This window comes from Etheostoma spectabile, chromosome 14, assembly GCF_008692095.1.
Source record: "Etheostoma spectabile isolate EspeVRDwgs_2016 chromosome 14, UIUC_Espe_1.0, whole genome shotgun sequence".
In the NCBI taxonomy this organism is placed as follows: Eukaryota; Metazoa; Chordata; class Actinopteri; order Perciformes; family Percidae; genus Etheostoma; species Etheostoma spectabile.
In genome coordinates, this window is record NC_045746.1 from 18,239,982 (window position 1) to 18,265,677 (window position 25,696).

General features: G+C 42.5%; 1 protein-coding gene across 2 annotated transcripts in view; it reads left to right on the forward strand.

The window, feature by feature from the left end:
• Window positions 1–4,178: 4,178 nt before the first annotated feature.
• nfatc1 (nuclear factor of activated T cells 1) overlaps window positions 4,179–25,696 on the forward strand; it is a 39,871-nt gene continuing 18,353 nt past the window's right edge. The window contains exons 1-6 of one of the 2 annotated variants that reach the window (XM_032535731.1): window positions 4,179–4,868; window positions 6,050–7,094; window positions 7,548–7,707; window positions 12,719–12,921; window positions 14,893–15,065; window positions 17,242–17,382. In XM_032535731.1, the coding sequence (XP_032391622.1) occupies window positions 4,850–4,868; window positions 6,050–7,094; window positions 7,548–7,707; window positions 12,719–12,921; window positions 14,893–15,065; window positions 17,242–17,382 (1,741 nt within the window). In that variant the 5' untranslated portion in view covers window positions 4,179–4,849. The remainder of the gene's footprint in view (window positions 4,869–6,049; window positions 7,095–7,547; window positions 7,708–12,718; window positions 12,922–14,892; window positions 15,066–17,241; window positions 17,383–25,696) is intronic. The other variant, XM_032535732.1, reaches the window with a different exon arrangement.

Below are 25,696 nucleotides of genomic sequence, written 5' to 3' on the forward strand. Positions count from 1 at the left end.
TGATTACATCACCAGGTGGTGAGATTTCATTTCTTTCTTAAGCAGTGACAAAATCGAGATAATTCATGTAGTGTTTTTGCATGGTGATATGTAACACCACACATTTTTCTTTGATCTTTAACAACCTTTCTATTCATCTCTCGTGTCTTTTCAGGTCAGTAGAAGCTGAGCCAAAAACCCTTTTGAAGTTTTCGCAAATGTTTTGGTCGCAGATTACTTAATGTCCCCTGAAACCAGATTTCTGGGCACAGTCTGAGCTCAAATCTTGATCATAGGGACTATTTATAATGTTTTATTATTCTTCATCAAGAAACACTTAATAAAATAGCAGTTATGAGTGCACATATGGTGAGAGGGGTGTGTGAGCAGGCTCAAAAACACAAAGAAGTACAGTAATATTTTTATTTTTTTTCAGTTTCCTTCCAATTCATTTTTCCAAAACAAACAGGTGATTCAGCAGTGGTAAAGCCAGCATTTTGGGTTGTTTCTTAGTTTATGAATAACTTACAACGCTGTCCAATGTTCCATCGTGTTTTTGTTCAGACACAAATGAAGCCAAGCACTGGATTCTGAGGGTTAGAACTGTGGAAAGAAAGGCAAGTCGAGGTCTTTTCCACCTCGTTGTGGCCAAACCACGTCATAGAGTATTTGCAAAGTTTGACAGTGGCCACATACAGGATGGCAGACGACAAAAATGTGTGGGTTTGTAACAGTGAGACCACCCCCCCCATTCCTGAGCCTTTACCCCTCCCACACCTTTCAAATATTGATACACCAAGTGAAACTTTGGGGAACGCAGTTGGGCAAAGCTCCCGGCTGTAGGGATCACACATGGGGTCAAAAATGTGTTTTGATTTTTTTTTTTTCTTGACATGAGATGATCTACAGTCTGGTTGAATTAGCAATGTGATTGTGTCGCTCATTAGCCAAAAGGATTGTACCATAAAGGACATTGTGTAGAGTGTTATTTTTTTATTAGTTTGTGTTGTCGTCACTAAGCTGTACTCGTAGCTCACAGTGAAGGTCACACATTGGCACAGTGTAAAGCTCTCCCTGTAAACCGTTAAATCCTGCTACAGTTATAACGTGACAGTCTTGTGATGGCGATTTTCACTTGTCAACCATCTGAAATATTTTAGTTACAAAGATGCACTTAGGCAATAAAGACCAGCATGAAAGTGTGCCACAGGGACTTGTTTCATAGTAACAAGATGTTCCTGTGGGATTAAAGTGACAACTCTGAGCCAGTCCATTGCGGCCCGTCCAAGTTGCCCAACAATTGCCCTGTGTATCACTGCCTTAAACCCTCAATACGGTGTGGGGAAGTCTTTGTATAAAAGAGCAACCTAACAGCAGATGAAAATCTTGTTTGCGTTGTTCTGCTTTGCTTCAGTGATGTAGAAACGTACTCTAGGGTGTGTCTGTACACCGTGATGTCACAGCCTGATGTAAAGTTCCTTTTTAAGTATTGTACATTTTGAAGTTGCCTGTTTACACATCCAGCAGACACAGAGCAACATTAGCATTACTTTGGAGCCTTTTTTTCGGGACACTTGATGAATATATGTCTATTATTCAGTTTCTTTTAGCTCCGTTTTTGGTCACCAACCCCTAAATTCTCCAGACTATTCACCAGCTAGCTGCTAACTTAGTCTGTTTGACATTTGGTGCTGAGCAGATAGAGACTGGAGATTTGATGTGGACTCAACTGACCTGAGAATTGGTTTAGGCTTGTCCGATGAAACCTAACCTAGTCCGATGAAACCTAACCTAGTCCGATGAAACCTAACCTAGTCCTAAACCTAAAAACAACATCAGCATTGAACAAATTCAGTGTCTCTTGTGCCAATAGTGAAAAGCAGCTTGATGATATCAAAGGGGAGTCTTCTGTTCATTCTGGGTGTCTGCATTATCAAGGCAGGACGTTGGCATTGTTTCTCATTATCTACTGTGCTCTTCTTTTAGTTGTGGCTCTGGATCCATCCGGTCTGTAGTGGCCTGTGACCAAGGTGTCCACTAACCAGCACCAGGCCTGCATGTCTGGAAAAACTACTAGCCACAGCACCGTCCTGACGTAGAAGGGTCCTCAAGTCAATCAGCAGTGAAGCTATTTATTGACTGCAGACGGGTGGAAGTGTTTACTGCAGCACATGTTTCAGTTACACATCACTGTTACACCCCCCAGCCCCATGAGAGATTTCCATGAGGTCAAAGAAACGTGTGGGGTTCTTGGAATGATTGGGGAGCCACCAAAACACGTCCCCATGATGAAACAGACGGCTAGGATTTCACAAGTGCCGTCACTCCCTCAGATTCTCTGTTGGAGAGAGAGCTCGGCCAAAATGAGATCCCAGTGGGTGAGGAGGGAATATTGCTTTGGATGTGGGGCATGCATGCCGTGTTGTTGCACAATGGAGACAAATGTGGATTAAGAGCTGATGTCTGAAACAGTTTTTCTATAAGCAGTCACTAAAACCCCAGGAGGAGGATGGAAAGAGTTGTACTTTGAAGTCAATAGTTGGATACTCAGGCTTTAGGAAGTAGTGTTATGCAGATGCAGCCAGAGGGTCAAAAACTTGCACACTTTTCGTTCCAGTCATTTAATCTAGAGGTTTTCAAAGTAATAGGCAGGGCCCTGCCCGGAGGGGCTCCCAATTCTTTCAGGGGAGGCTCAGGGAATGCAAGGGAAAAATGATTATTCATTATAAATTTGAATAGCCTAAATGTGTGGAAATTTGACTGTTGTTCCCACTTTCCCAGAGTCAGATATTTTTTAAATGTTTGACGTAGTCTGAAGTTATGTCAGATGGCAAAAGTAGGCTATTTGGCCCATGAGCTCACATAACCTAGTCATGATCCCATAGGATTGGGAATTGAGCTAAATAAGCAAATAAACTAATGGGATGAGGTTTTGCCTTTTTTCCAAGCTTTGTCTGAGAGGAGGTCCATGGTTGACTCTGAAAACCTCTGATCTGAATGCAAGAGCAGACTGCAACATGTTGAGCCTCTCCAAATGCACCTGCATAAAAAAATGTATATATTGGATGTGCAAGTAGTTTTCCCAATTCACTGAATCCCCAAAAGAAATTAAAAGAGGAACAACATAAAGTGATCTCACCACAGGGAAAACGCAACTGCAAATATAAAGTAGTACAAGACAGTGTGGGAGTTATGGCCTTTAAATGAAGACTTTAACACTTCCTGGCTGAGAGGGGAAGTGGCATAACACTTCAGTCCGCCACCTTTAAGGATCACACCAACTAGGGCCAGCTGAGAAGATGCTGCAGTGCAGCAATGTAGTTTTGCACCTCCAGGGATGGACAGACCACAGAGCCGCCATGTGACTATTGTCATCACAGAAACTCCGAGCCTGTTGCCAGCTGCTGAGAGGTCCAGGCCTGCCAAAGATAGCAACAACCCTGCCTACATGGGACCGAATGCGCCGAGGACAGAGAAGCCGTATAAGTATACACCAACCGCAGAGTGCGGCCTATGGAAAACTTTATGAAGATTCTCAGTTCAGCGTGTCAAATGACTGGGTATATATGACTTGATTTTTATATAATACTTCTATGATTACAAGTATGGATAATTATGTATTTTGTGTCCCAGAAGACGTGCAGTCTGTCAGGAGGAAGTGGAAAACAATTATTTGTCTTTGCAATAACTTCAAAACTCCATGAGACGCACAGACAACATCTGAAGGAAGCGTTATGTTTTATGCCTTATGAGGCAGCATGTTGAGCTTCATGTTCTGCCATGTTTCTGCTCTGTTCACCTGTCTGTCTCTGCTGCAGCTTCAGCTGCAATCTGAAAACCCAGCCGCCTCTGACCGAACATCCATCGGCTGCAGCAGTCGATGAATGGCTCTTTCAGGATGCAGCCGTTTATTGTAAAAATGCACGTGAGGATTATTTTGCACATAAAACCTTTTTTTAAGAGATTCCTCCATGCGTCTTGGAGCAACACATTGATGGCTCCATGGTGAATGATGCCAATGGAAAGTAAGATAAGATAGTTTAGATACAGTTGGTGTAAACTTCAGAGCTCTCCATGCTCATTAAGTCAGCCATGGATATAGTTTGAGTTTCTTTTAACAACTGTCACCCAACAATAGGTTTTTAGCTTTTGCTCTGTCAGTTTAACTCCAGTTATTCCAGTGTTTATATTCAGATGGACGTTCACCACCCTGTCTCATGTCCAGCTGCACTAGCTTTATGGGCGCTGTATGTTCGTTCCAATCACTGGAGGTTTGCATGTGGCTCTGCCGTGGCGAGGCTTATTTTACTCTTCTCAGAGCCTTCAGGCTTTACTGCCAGCTTTGCTAATTGGCCTGTTTTGCCTCTGGAAAGCCCAGTGTGGGAGAGGATCTCCACTGGACCCACCTGGTGCTCGAGCGTGTAGATGCGTCAGACAAGAGGGGCGGTGCGCCGCCGCCGAGGTGATCCCCGAGTTTAAAAGCGCAGAAGTCCTCTGTGCGCCGGAGCAGTGCGTCACCGCGACCCAGCAGAGCCAGGATCCCCCGACGCAGATCAGATCTGAACACCGCGACGAAAATAACTTGTCTAAAAGAATACTTCTGTCTCAGCCATGATCTTATTCCACATGTTTTAATAATTTTTTACGCATCTCTTTTAGAGGTTTACTTTTCGGATGCGACCTTTTCTCTTTTTGAAGTAGCCTTTTTTTTACTTTTGTTATTTCTAATTCTCGTTGATAACGGCGATACAGCGAGAGAGGATCCGAAGCAACAGCTGTGGAATATATAAACTCCGCTTTATGGATACAGAATCGCTTCCATCTGCACTCAGAGTTTGATCTTAGAAATACTCTCTGCGCAAAGAAGAAAATGAAATCTGCTGAAGAGGGTAAGTTTGACTTTTATTTATTACAGAAGGCTTTCCTTTTTTATTATCACAGTGTAAAGCTATTCATGTGGCATTTATTCTGCTTTTCATCATTGACACTTTACGCCCGGATGCGATGCATTGAGCTGCTATGTTATATTGATTTCGGGTCTCATCTGTACTTTCTGCCCAGTTGAATGTTTATATTGAGCCCCCTACTGCGGTTAGTAACAGTATTAAAGCAGTGGTGAAGATGTGCATGCGCCCCTCCCTATGATTTGGGCAAGGTGGGCGTGGCCACATGGTTAAAAAGTGTTTCCAAAATAGTTAGAACTGAACCTGTGCTAATGACTGAGATGGCATTATGGGTAAAAAATGTAAGCGATTCAGTTGCCATCTTAACCCCCCCCCCCCCGGCTACCTGTGCGGATGTTAGCTAATTTACAGCAGTCTAATTTTAGAAAACAAACATTTTTCGTGCTACCGTGTCACACACCGCAAGCGGCATTAAATGTAGGCTAAGCATCATTTTCTTTTATTACAAGGAGTCATATTGGGCTGCACTGATGTCATAGACTTTATGGTGGGGCCCCTAATTCTCTTTAATTTACAGCAGACAGGAGCTGTGGTGACTGCATCTGTCTGTCTGCAGCTGACGTCTACATCCGTATCAATGTGCTCCACTGTGGTTACATTCACCCAGCTTCATGCACCATATAACCCCCCCTGCCCCTGGTTGTGACCTTCGCCACAGACAGGCAGAGTTTCATATGACCCAGCAGGAGAGTTGGCACGAGACCACAAGCTCCCCCCTGGGTAAAGCATGCAAATAAACCAATCATGGTCCGCCTGTGTTTATTTTTCAATGGCTGTTGGTACATGAAACTAGCCAACAAAAGCATTAGTGTGTGTTTTCATAATGTTACAGTTTATGGGCTGTAGTGGCAATGTGAAGTGGAAAAAAACACCTAGTTTTACCTGCTGGTTATTTTTGGAATGGAGTTATTTTTGGAACCTTTATTCGTGTCTCCCACCTTTGCTTTGCAAATCTGTTAAGGAAGCCGTTCTTTAGCCATTATAGGCAAAACGTCTGCAACAACTCTCAAAAGACTCAACTTGGCAACTCTCTCCCACTCAGTAAGAGAGCCAGTGAATGTGTGTTTGATTATCATGGTAACAAAGTCAATCTGTTTGCTTTCCAGATGCATATGGCTACACGCCAAACGTCAGTCTCTCCCTTTCACTGGGCAACCCTTGTCTTCCCTCTCAGTACCACAGTCTCCACTCCAGCCCCACTATATCTGTCTCTGTCACTGAGCCTCTCATTTATGACACCCAGGATGACATGAGAGTGGCCAGCTATTCAACCTCAAGTGTCCGCCCAAACGGAGCTCCAACCCTGGAGAGCCCTCGCATCGAGATCACAGCCTACGGCCAGTTCCCTGAGGATGAGGTAGAAGAGAACAGCCTTCCTGTTGCCAAGCGAGTCAACTCCATAGTGACGTTGACCCTCCCCAGTGCAGATAGTTACCGCGACCCCAGCTGTCTCAGCCCGGCCAGCAGCATCTCATCTCGCAGCTGCCACTCCGACGCCTCCTCCTATGAATCAAGCTTCTCCTACAACTACGACAACTCGCCCCAGAACTCCCCCTGGCAGTCGCCCTCTGTGTCCCCCAAGGGCTCCACCCTCACCCTGCCAGGTGAAGGCTACACCTCTGGCGGCTCCCCTCGCCACTCCCCCTCCACCTCTCCTCGCACAAGCGTGACAGATGACACCTGGATGGGTCAGCGTAGCTCCAGGCCCAACTCTCCTTGTGGTGCAAAGAGGAAGTACAGCTTTAACGGCAGCGGGGCCTCACACAAGCACTACCCATACTCGCCCAACCACTCCCCTGGACTGTCCCCGCAGACCTCCCCTCGCCTCAGTATCACAGAGGAGAGCTGGCTGCCAAACACCAATCAGTACACCAACTCAGCCATACTGGCAGCCATCAATGCCCTGACCACAGATGGAGTGGCTGACCTTGTGGAGGGAATCCCCATTAAAGCCCGGAAAACCAGCCTGGAGCACAGCCCCACAGTCAGCCTGAAGGTGGAGCCTGGAGGTGAGGAGCTGAGTCCACGGGAGCTCTGTCAGGATGAACACTCCTCCAACCGCCTGCCATTAAAGAAGGAGGGCTACTGTGGTGGGTTTCTGGATGTGCCACAGCACCCATACTCCTGGTCCAAGCCAAAGCAATATGTCAGGTAAGCAAGCTATGACAGTTTAAGATGTGAAGATTTTGGAATTGAACATCTGTTCAAATCAATAAAACTTGAGGGGAATAGCTTTTTGTGTGCATAAGAGCATAAAACTAAAACTGGTTCACTATTTTTGGCAACTGAGAAATTATATAAAATGTTCTCCATATGTGCAATTTATTGTTGTGACTGGTAGCATTTCTTTTTTGGTTCAGCTTTTGAGTCTATAGCAGATTTCCCTAAGGGGACAATAAAGTATATTGTATCGTACACAGACTTGTGAGTACTGGCAACAAGTACGTTTAATCATATTTGTAATTTCATAACGGGCGTTTATCACAGGCTCTGGCATATCACATTGTTTATATGTTGCACATTTTACCTAGACAAGTGCATCTAAAATAAGTCATCCCCTCTCTTTGCTAAGTTGACATGTTGGACATATGTTCGCCCCAACAGCCCATCCCTGCCAGCTCTTGACTGGCAGCTGCCATCCACCTCGGGACCGTACAAGCTGCAAATCGACGTGCAGCCCAAGTCCCACCACCGAGCCCACTATGAGACAGAAGGCAGCCGAGGAGCAGTGAAGGCCCTGGCAGGAGGACACCCAGTCGTTCAGGTCTGCCAAACCAGTGCTTCTTTCGCTTGTGATGTCTTTTAAAAGAAGCAGTATCTATCTGAGAAACACTATCACATGTTGCAAATGTCTAGACTTTATCTTTACTTTGTGTCATAGGAATAATTATAACAGTTATCGTCTTGTAGTTCCTCAGTTTTTTCTCATGACTCGTTCCGGGACCCAAACCATATGTTAAGAACCTCTGAGCTAGACTGTTTGGTTTCCTGTGATTAGACCAACACACGGTGCAGCCATTAGACCCATTTCTCCTTACCTCGTCAGCTCTCGCCTCAACACTTTTTTACCTTGTGTTAAAATAGATTGGGGCGACATGTGTTTCAAGGCCTGGCTGTTATGTTATTCAAAGACGTCACATTCTGAATGGAATACCATAGGTATGCTATTAGAAAGACCAGTCCACTCAGTCAGTTCCTGTCCAGACAAAGGTGACTCAGACTTTTCCATTACGTTGTCGAGTGCAGACAGTTACAAAGCGATGTAGCATGGCCAGTAAGAGCTTAGTCATGAGCTTTAACCACAGTCGCTCTGGTGGTCGAGTCTAAAGAAAAAAATGTGGACAACTGCAGATATGTTTTGGTTTTAAACCCATCTGGTCCCCCAACCATTACTCCATACTGCTGACCTCAGTCTCTGAATAAATAAAGGGTCTGCAGCACATAGTCGGACAAAGTGAGCGGTGAGCCTGGCTGTCACTTTAATTAATACCTTTTGACATTTTATTAATATATTACAATAAGGCTGCAAGTTAACCAGATATTCGTCACATGTGGGGTAGAGTTTCCTGTGTTTGCCCTTCACTTTTGATGAAATGTCTTTGTACAGTGAGTTTTCCTTTGAACCACAGAGGAACAGTTAGCTAGATGTGCCCTTTAGTTTGAATGGGGAACGTTAACATTGCTAATCAGACATTTAAAGAATAAACAAGCTGTGTCCCAATTCTATACTCACTCTATACCAACTCCAAGCTGGTTTTAAGTAAGTTGAGTATTCACACCAGACCAGTGCAAAATTAAGTTTCCCACTTAAATAGGCTGCTCTACCTGCTGAACGGCAGAAAAATAAAGTTAGCGACTTGCAAGTGAACAAAGTGGAGCTTTTAGCAGCTAAAGAGAGATTTCCCCCTTGTGAGTTAGTGGAAACCAAAACAGAGTGTAAAGGAGAGTGAATACTCAACTTTAAAGTATGCTAATATTGCTAATTTATTTAATGTTTAAATAAGCCACTGTTTCGTTTTCCCTGCAGTGGGCAAGAATTTAGGTTAGCATGTTTAAACCCTGAGAGGAAATGGATTTATGAGGCCGATACAAACATATACACGTTATATACCATAAACAGACATTTAAATTTAAACAGACAAGTATAACAAACATTGTTCAACTACTGTATAAGTATACAGTATAGTACAGACTGTGTATTAGTATGTTGGACAGAGTTTCATCCCACTGAAGGATCGTTGTCTCTAACAAGCCATTATTCAAAATGCTTTCAAGGTAAATTTAACAACGTTTGTATGCATATTTGTATGTAGTTGTTGAATAAGACCTTTGGAAACCAAATGTATCGTCCAGCGTGTTACGGCTCCTGCCACACATCTGTAAAGGACGCATGTATTTGTCCATGAGAAGGTGCTAATGATTTAATGACCGGGGTCTGGGTTCACCCCGGCTGAAAGAGAGAGTGTGTGTTCTTTTTAAACCTACACCCAAACCTCCCCCTACTTTTCCGCCAGCTACCACCCCAACCACACAGACTTCCCTTTGTTTAGGAAAGTTCCCGTGTGTACGGCTGACATCACCGCGCGCTACGTCCTGCGGAGGCGGCAGCGACTAAACCACACACGTTTCTGGCAGGCTCTGATGAAGATGTTGGAGGGAGCCTCAGACAAGGCAGCCCCATCTCTGTGACTTCCTGATTACATGGTACACACAGCGCTGCAGCCTCTGCTGTGGATGCTGGCTGACGAATCCTCTGTGGCTTGTCCCGCCGCCCCTGTGACTCAAACCCGGCCCAGACTTTACAGAGTTTATTCTGGAAGGTCTTGTTCTGTATGGTGCACTTTTTTTCTCCACGTCCTGCATCCAGCACGGCTAAGCCGGCTATTTTTGTTCACTTTCAATGCCATCGCTGCCTCGACCACACCCGCCCTAACGCCAGCAGCAGACTGAAGTATGTCCCTCTGAAGTGCTCTGTGTAGTCCTCGCCACAGTTAATGCTCAGGGTTTCATGCTGTACTTTGGTGGAAAGGAAATACCCTCTATTCAAGTCTGTGAGGTCTTCTTTTTTTCTATGTCTGAACACCGCTTTCATGACCAGCCCATTGCTGAAAAGTCCAGCCAAGGAGCTTTTTTTCTGCATTAATATTTTGGAGTCATGTGCCTTTTCTCGACCTTAATCAAATTTAGACATCTAACCAAAGTATAATTAACACATATCATGTGAAGCAAAAAGCGTGACAAGATGAATTGCCGATCACACTGAGCTCTCTCTCTCTCTCTCTCTCTCTCTCTCTCTCTCTCTCTCTCTCTCTCTCTCTCTCTCTCTCTCTCTCCTTCTCCAAAAGATTATAACACAGGTATCCATATAGTGTGTCTGTGTGTGTTTGTGTGTGGGATCATCCTTTCAGAGCTGGAAGGGTTTATGAGAGAACTGGAGAGGAAGCCCCAGTGGCCCTCGCCCCTCTCTCCTCCTCTCTGGTGCCTTGTGCAGCCAGAGTCTCTGCATTCCTCTTGTGGGTGATAATATGAACTAGGGAGGGATCGCTGCATTGCCAGGGTGGAGGAGCAAAGGGTTTACCTAAAGTGGTATCACAGTGATTTAATCGCGATGCCAAATCATAACTGTCTGCTGCCGCTGCTTTAGAAAACAGATGATTCAGAGTGGAAAGGTTTCTTGATTTCAATGTTGCCACTTTGATAATTTTACATCTTGAAATGATCCATGTTAATGCTGATGTGAACAAATGTTTCTACAAAGTCATACTTCAAAATCCGAAACTGCTCAGATGGAATCATCGAGTTAAATTATTCCTGTTTGCTTAGAATGTCATTCTGATAATAACTCAAAGCAGATACTGAGTAATCTGTTTGTGATTACTGTTTGAAAGTAACCATCTAACCTTGTGAGCGGGCTTCCTCACTTCATCACACTCCTTCCTGCTTCCTAAATAAACAGCATTGCTAGGCAGCAACCCATTTCCTTACACAAATATAGAGAACTTCTGCAAGCTCTTAACTCTGACAGGGATCCTCCTCCAAATCACATGTTGTGCCTCCAAAGTCCGAGCTGTTCACTCTTGTTGTGGGCACTCCTCCTTGCCTCAAGTGAAAGCTGTGGTCTTCATTTCCACATTTCCCTGCCGATTGCTTTTGCTCACAATCTCATCCACAGCGGTGTATAATTAGGTGGGGTTCAGCTATAACATGTTGACATGGTCTGGTGCTATTACTGTGCACATATTGTCCATTTTTCTTACCCATCTATGCCAATTTTGACTCATTAAGTCACATTATTTCAGTTTTAGTTTTATACATGCCATAGCCTATAGCCAAAGATAACAATACTCCTTATGTTTTGCAAATTAAGTATGGTTTAGTTCAAACTTACTATTGCATAATTTTGAAAATGAAATCATTCATAGATGAAACCGTAACATTACTTAGCCCTGACGGGCCAACAATAGTACTTCCTCTTATTCAGACTTAATGTTTGGTGGCATATTAAGTGCAGCAAAATTTGTTCAAAAGTAATGAAAAGCATGGACAGATTTCCACCTGTTTTTGACAAATAAGATCAGTTGTGATGTTTTGGCTAAAAAAATTAGGCCTTTTGGAAAATGCTGAAATCCAAGTTTCTTTATTAATAACATACCATTAATACATAAGTATCTTACAATGGAATGTGTAGAAACACTACAAACAACATGTTAATTGTGTTGGTGGAGATTCATCAGGTTTGTTAGGTCTTTACAACAATGAGAGTGTTGTCACATTTCATCTGCAAACATATTTTTGTTCACACACTGTACCTGGTTCATTTATGACATTTTATTTCACTGTAATCTGACAAAGTGAAAATGATTCATAAATGCAACAAAATATGCTCTACCATCTTTGTAATGAAAACTATGGATTGCTGCTTTAACTTCTCAAACAAAAATAAATAGGAACACTTTCTCCATATAATCCAATGCTTTATTTTCTTTTCATGCATTCCTACATTGGAAGCCCTGTAATTTCTTATCATACACATTGTGTGTCTTTCAATTGCGTTGATGTCAAAATGCCAAGTATTCTGCTCTGATTCCTGTATAGATAACATACATAACTCTGACGGTGTGTCAGTAGTAGCTGCTGTTCTCAGATTTCAGCCTGTGGGTTTGGGCTTCATGCCTGCACTCTGCAGTTTGGGTGGTTGAGGTCATCCTGGCAGGAGGCCTCGTGTCAAGCAACACCTATGGAGGTCTGGGAGTACTTTAGAAGCTCTGGGTCGAGCCCACCAACTACAGCGAGCAGCACTTCTGTTGCTGTCTCCAACTCCATCGTGCCGGGTTCATTTTACTGATAAAAAACAGAGCAGGGTCACTGCTGAGAGTTTTTCTTGACCCTGATTTGCCGGCGCTCGGTGGGACTGACATGACTTTGACTTTTCTGAAACACTAGCTTAGTCTGGTCACAAATCAAAACGCTGCTCGCTGTAGGTGGTTTTCCTGCTCTCTGGCAGCAGCTGCCCCTGAGGCTCAGCTACTGTAGGATCAACATCTTGGCAGGCCTGACATGAACTGATGGAGGAAGTATATACAGGCCATTGGTAGTAAATTAAAGTAGATGAAAAGGGTGATTACAAGATCCTAAATGGGTGCTTTGTTTGAAGACCATCACACTGAGAGCCTGACCTCTAAAAGACCTGCGTTTGTCCTTAACAGCATGCAAATGGAAGAGGACATGGAGCTTAACCGCAACCGTGTCTTTTTTCTTTCTTTATCCCCTCTTAGCTCCACGGCTACATGGAGAGCGAGCCTCTGACCCTTCAGCTGTTCATTGGCACAGCTGACGACAGGCTGCTGAGGCCCCACGCTTTCTACCAGGTCCACCGCATCACTGGGAAGACGGTGTCCACCCCGAGCCACGAGGCCCTGCACAACAACACCAAGACCCTGGAGATCCCACTGCTGCCTGAGAACAACATGCGGGCCATGTGAGTATCAGGGCCTGTACCCATAACATTGAGGTGACTGTAGAACATTCAAACAAGGATATATTGGGTGAAAAACCAACTTTTTAACATCTTGAGGCTTCTGAAAAAAGTCAAGGAGGGGCTTTCATGGCAGCGAATTGATTGAAAGGCACAAGACCAGAGAAGATGGAAGGCTTTTGTCGATGGCCTTTATTCCTTGGGGAATTCAAAGGCCTAAATGACTCAATTGGACATCACACATCAAAGTTACATTGTCATACCATGGAACCTTTAAGACAAAGTCCAAGACAAGTATAAAGCCTCTATAAGTAAACATCTTTCTCAAAACGCTGTGTGTTTCAAAGTCCTGACCAAGTCCTAACTTAGTTAACATTGACTTTTCTTGTCTAAACTGGCTTGAGACCTGACTTGACCAAAAAGTACCTCCGGCCATGATGTAGTGAAAATCTGATGTGGTAAACACAAGCCACTCTGCAAACAAGTGCATCACTGTTCAATTATTTGGAGTTTACTTTTAACTGAGGTATCCTTCCAGCCCTCTGCAGGGGGAAATGGTTTTCCAGTTGGGCTGATGAAACCCTGTTGAACCATGTTAGCTTGCTTCCTATTGTCAAAAACTAACAATCTGGAGATACTGAGCTTGCTCCTGATGTTTACTATCCTGTGTGTGTCCAGCATGAGTGTGTGTGCCTTTTGTGTGTTTGGGTTGTGAATGTGTTGCCTTCTGTACACAGACGGGTGGCTTTTCCATTTTATATAAGCCTCAGAGATCAGATTACTGGGGAAGCTCTGGGCTGCTAACCGGGGCCTGGGGTTTCTGTCTGAGCTGCAGTCAGTAGCAGCCTGCTAGCATCAGCACTTTCTCTGTGTTTTAATGGATGTAACACATAAGCTCCCCTTATACAACGACTTCATCTCAGGATATGGTTTCTCTTTTCTCATGGGGGATACACCTCAGAGTACTTAAAGTGTAGGCGGTGGATTTGTGGGTGATTTATTCGTTTTGACATGAATTCCATTGTAACATAGAGATGTTTTATGTTGTGGTATAGAAATGGGCATTATTGTATTTCTAAACTTTATGATTCAGGAGGGAGTGCATTAAATTAAATCATTAATCAGTTAGCTAATATGAAGCCACAAATGGCATTGTTTTTTATTTGGTATGACTACAATTAACTCCTAACAAATTACATGATAGCATTAAATACTGCCCCTCTTTTTGGTATTGTGCTTTCTTCTAAAACTTTGTCTCAGGCACTGACCGGACACCTCAGTATGGGGTTTTGCACTCAGCTTGCGTGAAGCGTAGGCGGAGAGAGCAGAACAGCTGGGGTCCTTTGCATCAACACCTGATTGCTTCGCCAGTGGAGCAGCAGACCCTGGTGTCTGGCGAGAAGAATGTTAGGGAGTGTTCAAATGTGTGTAAAAGTTGACATTAACTAGGCTTTGAGGAATGCGGCATTAAGTAGCATGGTGATGGGAAAGCCAGAAACTCTTTGGAGAGGCTTGAGGTATTTAAGTATGAAAAAGTAAAATGAGTGCAGTGCAGACAGAGGAGAGAGGAGGAGGTTGTTGTTTTTTTTACCAAGTGTGTGATGAAGAGTTTGTTGCTGCAAAAGATATCATTACAGCCAATTCGTGGTTGTAAGATTTGTGTAAGGGGAACAGTATTTTAGTAACCATCTCTTGCAGGTCAATGATGTTCCTGATGTGATGACATTTGTTTCTATAGAGTTGGATTTCACCCAAGAGTGGATCCACTGAGGTGTACAAGCGCTGTTGGGGGTGGTGGTGTTGATCTTCTGTTGACATGACGGCAGCCTCTGTCAGGACAGTGTCTAGTGTGAACCACTTTTGATTTGGCTGCAATACTGCATACATCACACACTGTGAGAGTAGACATGTGATAATTTGCCTTGTGGACAGGAAGACTTTGGCAAATTCTTTTTCTTTTGTCTCCACAAACAGAATTGACTGCGCTGGGATCTTGAAGCTGCGTAATTCGGACATTGAGCTGAGAAAGGGGGAGACTGACATCGGACGCAAGAACACACGTGTGCGGATGGTTTTTAGAGTTCACATCAACCAGGCCACGGGGAGAACGGTGTCGTTGCAGGCTTCATCCAACCCAATTGAGTGCTGTGAGTACTGCTCATATTTGTTTTTTATTCACCTAAACTCCTCAGTCGAATAATGCCTTTCACATTGTTACTGTGGATTAGTCCACTTTTTGTCTACCAACATGAAGATATATTTTAGGGGTTTGAAGATGATCAGTTCTGCTAGACAAAACCACTTTTTATTTTTTTCGGAATCTTTGTTAGCTGTTCTGTTGGATGTTTTTCAATGAAATTTGGTACAGACATTCATGTTCCACTCAGGATGAACTGCAATCACTTTGGTGATCTCCTGGCTTTTCATCCAGCGCCATCATCACAAATTATTTTTTAATTTGCCATATTTTGGTTTAAGACCAAATGCTTGCAAAACTGATTACATTCCCATTCACCTCTGATGTGCTTTGGTGTTAATTAGCAAATGCAAACACACTAAAATAAGATGTTAAACATGGTAAATATACCATCTTAACAACAGCCTGTCAGCATTGTCATGTTGAGCATGTTAGCATGCTGATGTTAGCAGTTAGCTTGAACCATTGCTGTGTCGAAGTGCAGCCTCACAGAGTATACTCTTAGTTTGTTATTGTCAGACAGACAGTCAGACAGACAGTCAGACAGACAGTCAGACATGATACATGTGACAAGGGGGTCAAATAGAAGTTGCTCAATTTAAAAACAATCACAAGACAACAATTTTTGAAACCACTGGATTAATCAATTAGTCAATAAGCAGAGACTTTGATAATCAACTCATCAAGCAAAAATGTCATGAGATATTGTTGAGTTTTATATGTATATATATAAACTATACACATCTACTATACTATACAATGGGATGCCATTGGACTGTGGTAAATTGTGATGGACTATTTTCACTAATTTCTCAAATGTTCTAGGCTAAACTATTAAGATAAGCATTAGATGAAAGCAATAGTTTGTCACCCCCATGAAGAATTCTAAGTAATGACAACAAAACTGTCTGCGTGTCCACATGATGCAGCCTTCCATGATCACACATGCGCCCCCACCCCTCCTCCACGCAATTGCTAGTAGCCAAGGAGGACACGGAGGATTAAAAAACATAAAGGACTCTTCAAGAAAAGGTCATTATCTTTACTCAAGCTTCTGCATGGGAAAGTCACCGGATGACACAATCTTCTGAACATAGCCATACTGAGAAATGTAACGGACGTTTCTTAATATCAAAAAGTTTTGTGCTAAAGTTTTAACTGATAAAAACAGGAATTATTCGATGCAGTCCTGTAACTTCTGGTACATGTGATTGTAAGCTCCATTTGAACTCTATAGTATTAATCTTTTGTGCAAAGGGCGATGTAGGCCTTGCTTGATAAACTGTATCGACTCTCTGCGCTGAACTGGAGTTAACCTTTCACTGGACCGGGATAAACTCAGGCAGATCAACAACTTCATGTGGTTCTGGCAGTGAGAGCTGCCATAGAGATTAAGTCTTATGAGGTAAATGAAAGACAGTAGTTAAACCATGATCTCAGCCCCTTGAAATAGACCATTGTTAGTTTCTGAATGACTGCCACTGAGCAATTGTTTTTGACCAAAATTCACTTTGTGTGTTAGCGAGGCAGAACAACAGACAGAAACAGAGATGTGGGGAAGATTGATGGTTTCCAAAAAACAGAGAATTCAAGTTTTATCAAAATCAGAAAGCAAGAACATCAAATTACTAAAAGATTATCCTCAGATGTTAAAAATATTTAGGTTTTATTGAACCTCTATGCATGTATCCAAGGCAATCATGATGAAATTGCAGCTATCTTTCACAAGAGAGACCTGGATAGACATCATCATTACAGCTAGATGGAAAAAATTTGCAAATATTTAATGGAATGTAAAAGATAATTTCAGAAAAAAAGGTAAGAGACCGGAATTAAAAAAAGACGAGGAGTGAAAAAGACAACACTCTTTAACCAAATATGTAAGACAGAACATCCACCATTATTTGAGGAAAACACAAATAAACTTAACATGGAGCCTGTCTTTACTTACTGGCAAAGAGGCAGCTTAATTGAAACGTAAAGAGCTGGTGGTTTACAGCTGTACCGACTGCTCTGTGAGAGCTGTCTAGGTAGTGATTCAACCTCCGTCTGGATGCTCAGGTCTGCATGGGGAGTGGGTGTGTATTAGCTGAAGGATGAGGCCGGTTTCTTTCTCCCTCCCACAGCCCAGAGATCAGCCCAGGAGCTGCCGCTGGTGGATAAGCGGAGCTTGGAGACATGTCCCGCCCCAGGGGGGGAGAAGATGCTCATCGACGGACACAACTTCCAGCACGACTCCAAGGTGGTGTTCGTGGAAAAGGCTCAAGGTAAAATAGGAGGAGTTCTGGATTCTTAGTGCAGCTGTGTGTGTCTCCCTCTCCGTTGTTGGAGAAACCCCAGGACTGTCTCCTCCCTCCCCCCTCTCCCCCCGCCGTCAAAATATCCTCCGTCCTGCCAGAGTGCCACATGTGGTGCACATTAATGCGCTGTATTTTTAACCCAGCAGATTTACATTTGCAGAAGTTTCCATTGCCTGTTAAGCAGAGGAATGGATCACAAATGCAGCGGTTGTTGTTTGTGTGTGTGGTGGTGTTGTGTGTGTGTGTGTGTGTGTTGTGTGTGTGTGTGTGTGGTGTGTGTGTAGTGGCGTGCGTGCGTGCGTGCGTGCGTGCGTGCGTGCGTGTGCAGGAGTGCTTGGTTGCGCACGTGGTGTGGAAGCATGCCCTTTTGTTGCCTCAGTATTTGTTTCTCTTTTTCTTACTTTAAGCCATTCTGGTTTGGAGGGAGAGGGGACTGCTCCCAGATGTTGATGCGAGGAGGTTTACAAACAGCAATTTCCTTGATTAGCTTCGGCAAAGCAACGTGAGGTACAGTTTGGGCCAAGGCTGAGCAATGTAAACACGTGTGATCCTATCGGCCCGGTGACTCATTCAAAAAAAGAGGGAAGCCCTTTCATTGTTCGACCTGTAAAGGGAAGATTTCAAGGCTGCCCGGGCACACAGGCGGCCCCCCCTCCAGCCCTTCCAGCACTATGTAATGGAGTAGTGAGATTGTTTATCAAAACAAGAAGTGATTGAATGAGCAGAGGCCTTGTTCCCCTCTTCCCAACCTCTTTGATTAACCCTGATCTCTTCCTGAGAGGAGTGTTTAAGCCGTGTTACGTTTCTCAAAGGCAGAGCTGCTCTGGAGTCAACAAAAAAAATCACTTGTTGTTAGTTAGCTAGCAAAGATGGAACTCTGGTTAAAATGCATGAATAAAAATACTTTAAAATTACATCTGATTTTATGAAAACTTGTTTGCTTGCTCATTAGCTTTAACTACCAAGCCCAATACTTATCAGAGAAGTTTCAACTTTGATTTTATGCTATGCTAACTAATCTTGTTAATTAAATATAGCTCTATGGCTTTTTTCAGTTGGATTGTTATTTCTCATAATAATGTAAAGTTGGCTGCTATTTGGTAGCTGTACTGAGCATTAAAAACATCTTCAGGTCCTGGGGTAAAGCAAAGTATAAGGTTGATACATTGCATCGCTCTGCTACTCAGCTATACAATAATATAAAATATGTTAATATATACAATAATAATAATACAAGAGTTCCTAAAATCAGTAGAAAGAAATTGAGACATTTTAAAATATTCAAAATATTGATTGAACATCCTTCCATTAGTAATCTCCAGTAAAGGGTAGGAAGGAAGTGTAAAGTAATCTCAGCAAAACCAATATCACATTATTCCCTCTTCATTTGACATGCACTCATTTTAAAAGTTCTGAAAAATGAATCTTGCAATAATAATTTAAGTCCTATAATAATACTAATTTAAATCCTAATCATATAAGACCAGGAGATGCTATGGACGCTTCAGACAAAGCTAATAGGTGGACTTTAAGGAAACATTTAACTAAAACTCAAAAATCAATTGGACAATTAGTTTTGAAGCAACATGGCGAAAGTAATGACCGCTCTCGTGTGGGTCAGTAGCTCTGACTCTATGGGGCCATGTGCACGCTCCGGGCTGGTGTTGATGGGTGTGCTCCCTTGTTTTTGATGAGGGTTTTCCCACGTCTGGCACCAGCATCAGATTCCTGGGCAATCCTACCATGGAAACACCCTTAAGCCAGCCCCCCCCCCCCCCCCCCCCCCCCCCCCCCCCCCCCCCCCCCCCCCCCCCCTCTGCTTCCCTCAATCCTTCCATCTCTCTATCCAAGCTGCCTCTGTGCCACCAGTTCATTAGCAGCGGGTTCCCTACGGATCACACTGGGTCTTCTTTACAGCTGCTCTCTGTATAAATAGATAGGTAAATAGATACAGTAGACAAGTAGAGGCATCATTAATCTCTGGGGGGAAATGACATCATTGGTGTAATAAGATATATGGCAAGATGCAAAACATCCAGTTTGCATCTCAGCTTCCCTATCCTCGTGTAGAACTGAGTTTGGAAATGGCAATGCTTTTATTGTTATTTTACTCAAAGCAGAGCTCTGAGAAACAGTTTAACGATCAAACTCATAAATCCAGACTGCTGGATGTTGTTGCCATAAAGAGCTTAAGTATTTAATTTTACCAATGTACAATTTCTTGCAAATTTTCCAATGAAGCACTCTCTCAAAATAACGTTTACAAAGCTGTGGTAACCGTACATGTGGGCTTTGACATATTGGGTGTTTGCATGCGGCCCGTACTTACAAGTGTGTGTGTGTGTGTGTGTGTGTGTGTGTGTGTGTGTGTGTGTGTGTGTGTGTGTGTGTGTGTGTTTGAGAGAAAGTGACAGTGAGGGCTCAAATGTCTTTGTGTGCATGCACAGTTTCACATTCATCTTTTCTTCCGAATATGACAATATTCCACATTTGATACGTTTCTTGTAAACAGCATGTTCCTTTTTGGGATTTCCAATAAGGCCTTTTTCCGAATAGCATTTTACGTGAGGGATATGCCGGTATTATTTGGGTTTTAGAAGCTTTTTTTGGACGTGTGGTCATTTGGAATATGCGTCAACATCGGGGGTTTTACAACAGTTTGCAACAGTTTGTGGTCAACTGTTGTTGTTTTTTTGATGAAATATTTTATTTAAACAATTAACACACAATACACTTGGACATAGGAACGTGTACCAAGACCTAAAACAAACACAAAGAGGAAAGACGGGAAGGGGGGAGACCCGACAAAAACACAACAGCAGTAACGTAGCTTGCAACTCACCCATTGTTATGGTTGTTGTACACAAACCATTAATTTATTAGATGTGCATGTATACAGTACAAAGTCTGTGTTTTGTTGTTGCAACCTATGGCTCAGTGCAGAAGGAAATCCCTGTTTCCCCCCATAGAGACACACTCTGTCACCTGTTCCTCAGTCAGAGGACAACATCTCAAAACAGTAAATGCATGTCAGCTTCGCTCTACCAGCCGTCCTGAGCCTCCTGTCTCATGCTTCAATGCCGCCCCCATAGAAATAACCGAGATAGCATCAGTTCAGTTGTCACTCCTGGTTAGAGCCAATCAGTCATAAGAGATTACAGTACGGCCTCAGCGCTGCAGACATCAGCCTGTAATCTAAACCCGACTCAATCTCACCTTGCTTTCATTTGCCCTGGCCTGCCCAGAAGATACTGCCTCTGATAAGTCACACTCACTCCATTTGGGAAATTAGGCCCCTCTGTCCTTTATTCACCTCTGTTTTTTGACGTTTAGTGTTCTGCTGGAGGAGTTCTTAGTTGTGATTTATTGTCTGAAAGGCTATCGGTGCCAAAATCCAAATAGAAATAAAAGACAGAATGAGAACTGTGGAGAAGGGAAAAACATTCAAATACAAGTAAACGTACGAAACTTTAAACTTAAAAACTCAGCAGCAGTAGTGTGACACGTGCATGTATATTTCCTAAATATCAACTTTCAATAAGTTAAGAAAAACAGCCCTGTTTTTATCTTTGTGACTATGCATTTATCAGCTAGTCTGATGAGTGTTTTTGTTGAAGAAGTCAGAGAATTTTCTGTTTATATGAAAATGTCTAAATCACCGAATTTGGACATACAGGTTTTTCTTTGGATAGTGATAATGTTACTATTTTATATTACTTATAGGTGCTCTAAGCAATGTCACGTGTGTTTAGGTCACATTTGTTGTCACATACAGCAAACATCTCCTCAATATCCACAAGCTGCCTGTCCCCAGAACACACTGTAAAAAATGCGGTCTCTGTAGAGAGCCCGGGGTCTACAAACAGCAACAAAAACAATCTGTGCCCACCGAACCACAAAGCATACACACACACAGCGTTCCAGCCAATAACCAACAAGAACCACCCAGCATCGCTTAGAGCACCTTTAATTTTATAAGGATAGTATCCCACATCAAAACATAATATAATAAAATGTTTATATGTATTGATGTGATAGGATTCTAAAGTAAAGAACAAATAAAGTTAGCAAAAATAGACTAGAAACTTATGCAACTGCAACAAAATTAGCTAAATTTTACTTACTAGCTTTCAATTGCATCTAGTGGTCTACATTCAGTTGGTGGAGCTAAACTGAAGCATTTCATACAAGTTATTCGCCTTTCCATTGTGTATTTTCATGATGGCACATATCAGAGTGGATTACTTAAACTCCAGCCACTTGGAAGCAATCAAATTACATAATACTTAATGTAATTGGATTGCTTTATTTTATATTTGTACATTGAATTTTAACAGATTAAAGCATTTCTTACTTCCCCTCATGTTTTGTTTGTCTTCCACACTGCTCTTTTGCCACCTGACTACTCAGAAGATAGCAATTGATTAAGTATAGTCAACTCAGTTGCTTTGTTTTCTTAAAACAAAAGTGGATTTTTCTTTGGTTGAAACTTATAAACACAGGGTGTCCACCATAGCAGACACACAGGATGAGAAGGGGTAAAAGAAATACTTTGGATTGATTGGCACTGGTAAAACAAGATTACTTTCCTATTCAACAAGTCTGTATCCTAGTTACAGCTGAAAGTTCAGATAGGAGTGCTAGTTTAAGGCAGCAATGCTGCTTCTGTTTCAGAACCATGCAGTTATCAGAAAATAATGCAAAACCTAATACTTTATAACACGGCCGTTATGTATAGTGAGTAGATAAGTTTGTATATTGTGTGACCTACCTCTTAGTTTATTTTTTATTTTTACTTCCAGTCTTTTCAATAAAGTGTGGTTTTCTGCTCAGGGTTTCCCCACAGTGATTGATAATAGCTTAATTTGAGTGAGAGATCCTGAAGTTAATCCATGCAGAGGAGAAAACCTCTTGTGAAAAGAGCATTTTAACATCTGGCCTGTTGCACTGGACAGCTGCCTGCTCTGCTGCACTCAGTATCACTGTAAATAACCATTTCCCTGACCCATCAAACTTCTCACCTGCAAGGTAGCTGTGTTTTAATTTAACTTATCCTCATCACCTGTCCATCCTCATCACCTGTCCATCTTTTTGTGTGCCGGTGAGTTGGATCGTCAAACATGTAGAGACCTTAACAAGCTTTCCACGTCTGCTAGAACACCCCAACAATTTTGTCTAATTGTGTTTGGCCGAAGCGGTAACAAGTAACAGGAACTTAAAAAAATTGAACTGTAAGAGGATTATCGTGCTGCAAGGCTGCCAGATGGTGTCTGGAATTACCTGTAGAAATCACAGATAACCATCCTCCTTTAGTCCCCATGAGAGCTGCAAGCAAGATGACACCAATGTAGCAGCGGAGGGAACGAGGCTGTTTTAACATGTGGTACTTTAGTTTTGAAGAGTGGTTTTGTTTGGAGGGAAGGGCTGTCAACAGACTCCGATTTCATTGCATTCATAGAACAATGACTTCCACTTGAAGCCATTCAGTGGTTTGGCTGCCTCTGACACTTCTGAGAACAATGGCTGTTTTCATAAACAAATCAATTACAACCACATAAACAGCGGGGATTATGCTTTTATAAATTACAGTGCGTGATTCATAAAAATTGCAGGCCCGTTTGAGAAACTCCAGAGATTGATTTTTTTTGTTTTATGAAAGCGCTGCCTTGCATCCAGATGACGTCGTGCAGTCATAGGCGCCACTGTAGCTGCAAGTAGTGCAGGGTGGATGTCAGTATCTTGTCCCCGACCGCTGCCATTTATCAGCTGGGAGTTCGGCTCAGTCGCCACCTCTACCACGCCGCTGCAGCTTGCATGCAACTTCTAAAATCCATGTGTTTTCAAGCCGGGAGGAAGGAAGAAGTTTGGCCATCAGTCAGAGGACAAGGGAACTCTTTCAGCATGCCACATGGGCCTGGGTAGAGCATGTGTTTATGTTTACTGTACGTTATGAGGGCTTGGGCACACGCCACCCTGCTGTTTTGCTCAAGGCACCACCGTTTTACTCCACCCAGCCCTAATTAAGGAGCACAAGGAGCTGTTTGATTCCCTTATTAAACCCAACATGACAAATAACTGTATTGTATATTGTTTGATTCCCCTCGGCTGCCATGACTCTGTACAGCACAGCACCGCTGTGCCATTGACTGCTCTGTGTTATGTCTGTTCTGAGAAAGTAATGATTTGTATAGACCATTGCTAACGAAATGTGAATTGTAAGACTTCTGTGAGGCTGGGACGCAGCCAAGGCAAGTGCTTGGGCGTTGTGAGAGTTGGAGAGGGGTACTGGGTTTATACGGTCGGGGTGGTTTTGGGGGAGAGGTTTTAGGCTGAGTTGTTTAACTTAGATAATATTGGATATTCTCCAGCACAGTGGGCCAGGGAGTTAGAAACCATATTGAGCTCGCTGAAAATTGGTAGGAGTGGATCTGGAGAGAAACTGCTGCTGAAGTTTTTCATTGGATCAGTGCAGGCGTTGTGCAGATGTTTCCCTATAACTCTGGAACATTCTGTGGTTATCAATTACATTCTGTGGTTATCAATTATCCGGTACACTCTTTTCAAACAACGGCATCCCACGCATTTAAAGCGCTCTCTTTTTTTTTTTTTTTTGGCTCTTGAGCAGTTTCCTGGCAATGCGTAGCCGGGCACAGAAAATAAAGTGCTAAATTAGATTTTTCTATCTCTGTATTGATGTGAAAAATGATGTGAGTGTGACTCAGAGAGAGAGAAAAGCAGACAGGGAGAAACGGAGACAGACGAGAGATTTGAAAAACATGTTTACCTCCTGCGGAGCGACATCGGCTGCAAAGGCTACCCTTCTGGAGAGGTTCCCAAAGTGAAGACTGAAGAGAGGCAGCAGGAGACAAGTAGGAGAGAGAGAAAAAACAGACACGACTGAAGATTTAAGTTTTAGTCAAACAAACGTTTTTTTTAGAGACAGAACTGCTCTCAAGTAGGAAGAAATAATAATGGCTCATTTTCTGTAAAGATCATAAAAAAATAACTTATTTTCAATGACTATTAAAAAACTATTACATATGAGGTGTTCCCAGGGTATTTAATTGTAGGTGCTATGAAACTATGTTGTCTTTCTGCACCTGCTGTTGCCACACAAAGTTACTAAATTGTTAAATTTTTCACAGTGATCACTTTCACCTACTCTGATTAAGTTCGACGAAATAAGCACCAATAATGATCCAAAATTTTGCTTTTATTTTTTTTACCTTTATTATAATTTTGTTTTCTTGTTTTCTCACAAAAAACTAAAACGATCGTATGATCATAAATGTGATCTCACAGGGTTAAATGGCAAATATAAACCATAAATGATGTATATAACATTGCTAATTGAGCTAATTATGATTGCTAGTCATAATATATTATTATAATGTAATCAAAAAGTCATAAGAGCTATTTTTGCCTTGTTGACATGTTGCACATAGAATAAAGAAAACAACATAAAGATACAATATCCATTAGACACTGCCCCTATAGAGCCTTTCTGACGAGAATCATGGACAACTTTGTGAATGACAAGCTGTTTTCATTTTCATTTCTATTGTTTACACATTGGCTTCCTTGCAGCATGGTTTGCAAATGTTATGTATGATTCATGGTACCACACATGGTGTGTTTTCTTGCACGCCAGATGTCTGCACCTTGCCGTGCACCAGTCCTGATTGTGCCCAGGATACGCTGAACTTTTGTTTCAGCTATTAATTTAAACTCTTTTATTTCATTAGTGTGAGGATTAAGGCTGCAGAATTGATTTGGGTTGCCTGTCTCAAGGAATCAACGTTTACATGTACGAAGAAGGAAAGGTGTTTGTTCTGATGGCTTAGTCGTGGAAGTCACAAATCTCAACTAGAAGCCTTTTGTCTCTCTTCACTAATGTTTGTTAAGACAAAAATCCACTAAATATAATTCAGACAAAGAGACTGTGAATAGATCCTACAGTATTACTAACTTATTCTACTGATCTCTCATCAAATTTCTTTCTAGATGAGTTGCATGTAGTGCCAGAAGTGACATTAAGTTGTGTTTTCACTACTTTAGCCCCCGGTTATTATTTGAGTCTCTAATTGCAACACAACTGCCGACCATTTCTGCAACTTTGTGCAGCTGTTGCAGACCCTTTCATCTAATGGGCAATGACATCCATGCATTACTTGGGCACAATGTGGACACAACTGGCAACGGAAACTGGTTCAGGCTCAAGTTATTATAAATAATAACCTGTTTATAAATTATGTTAGTCTGAAACACAGTCAAATGATAA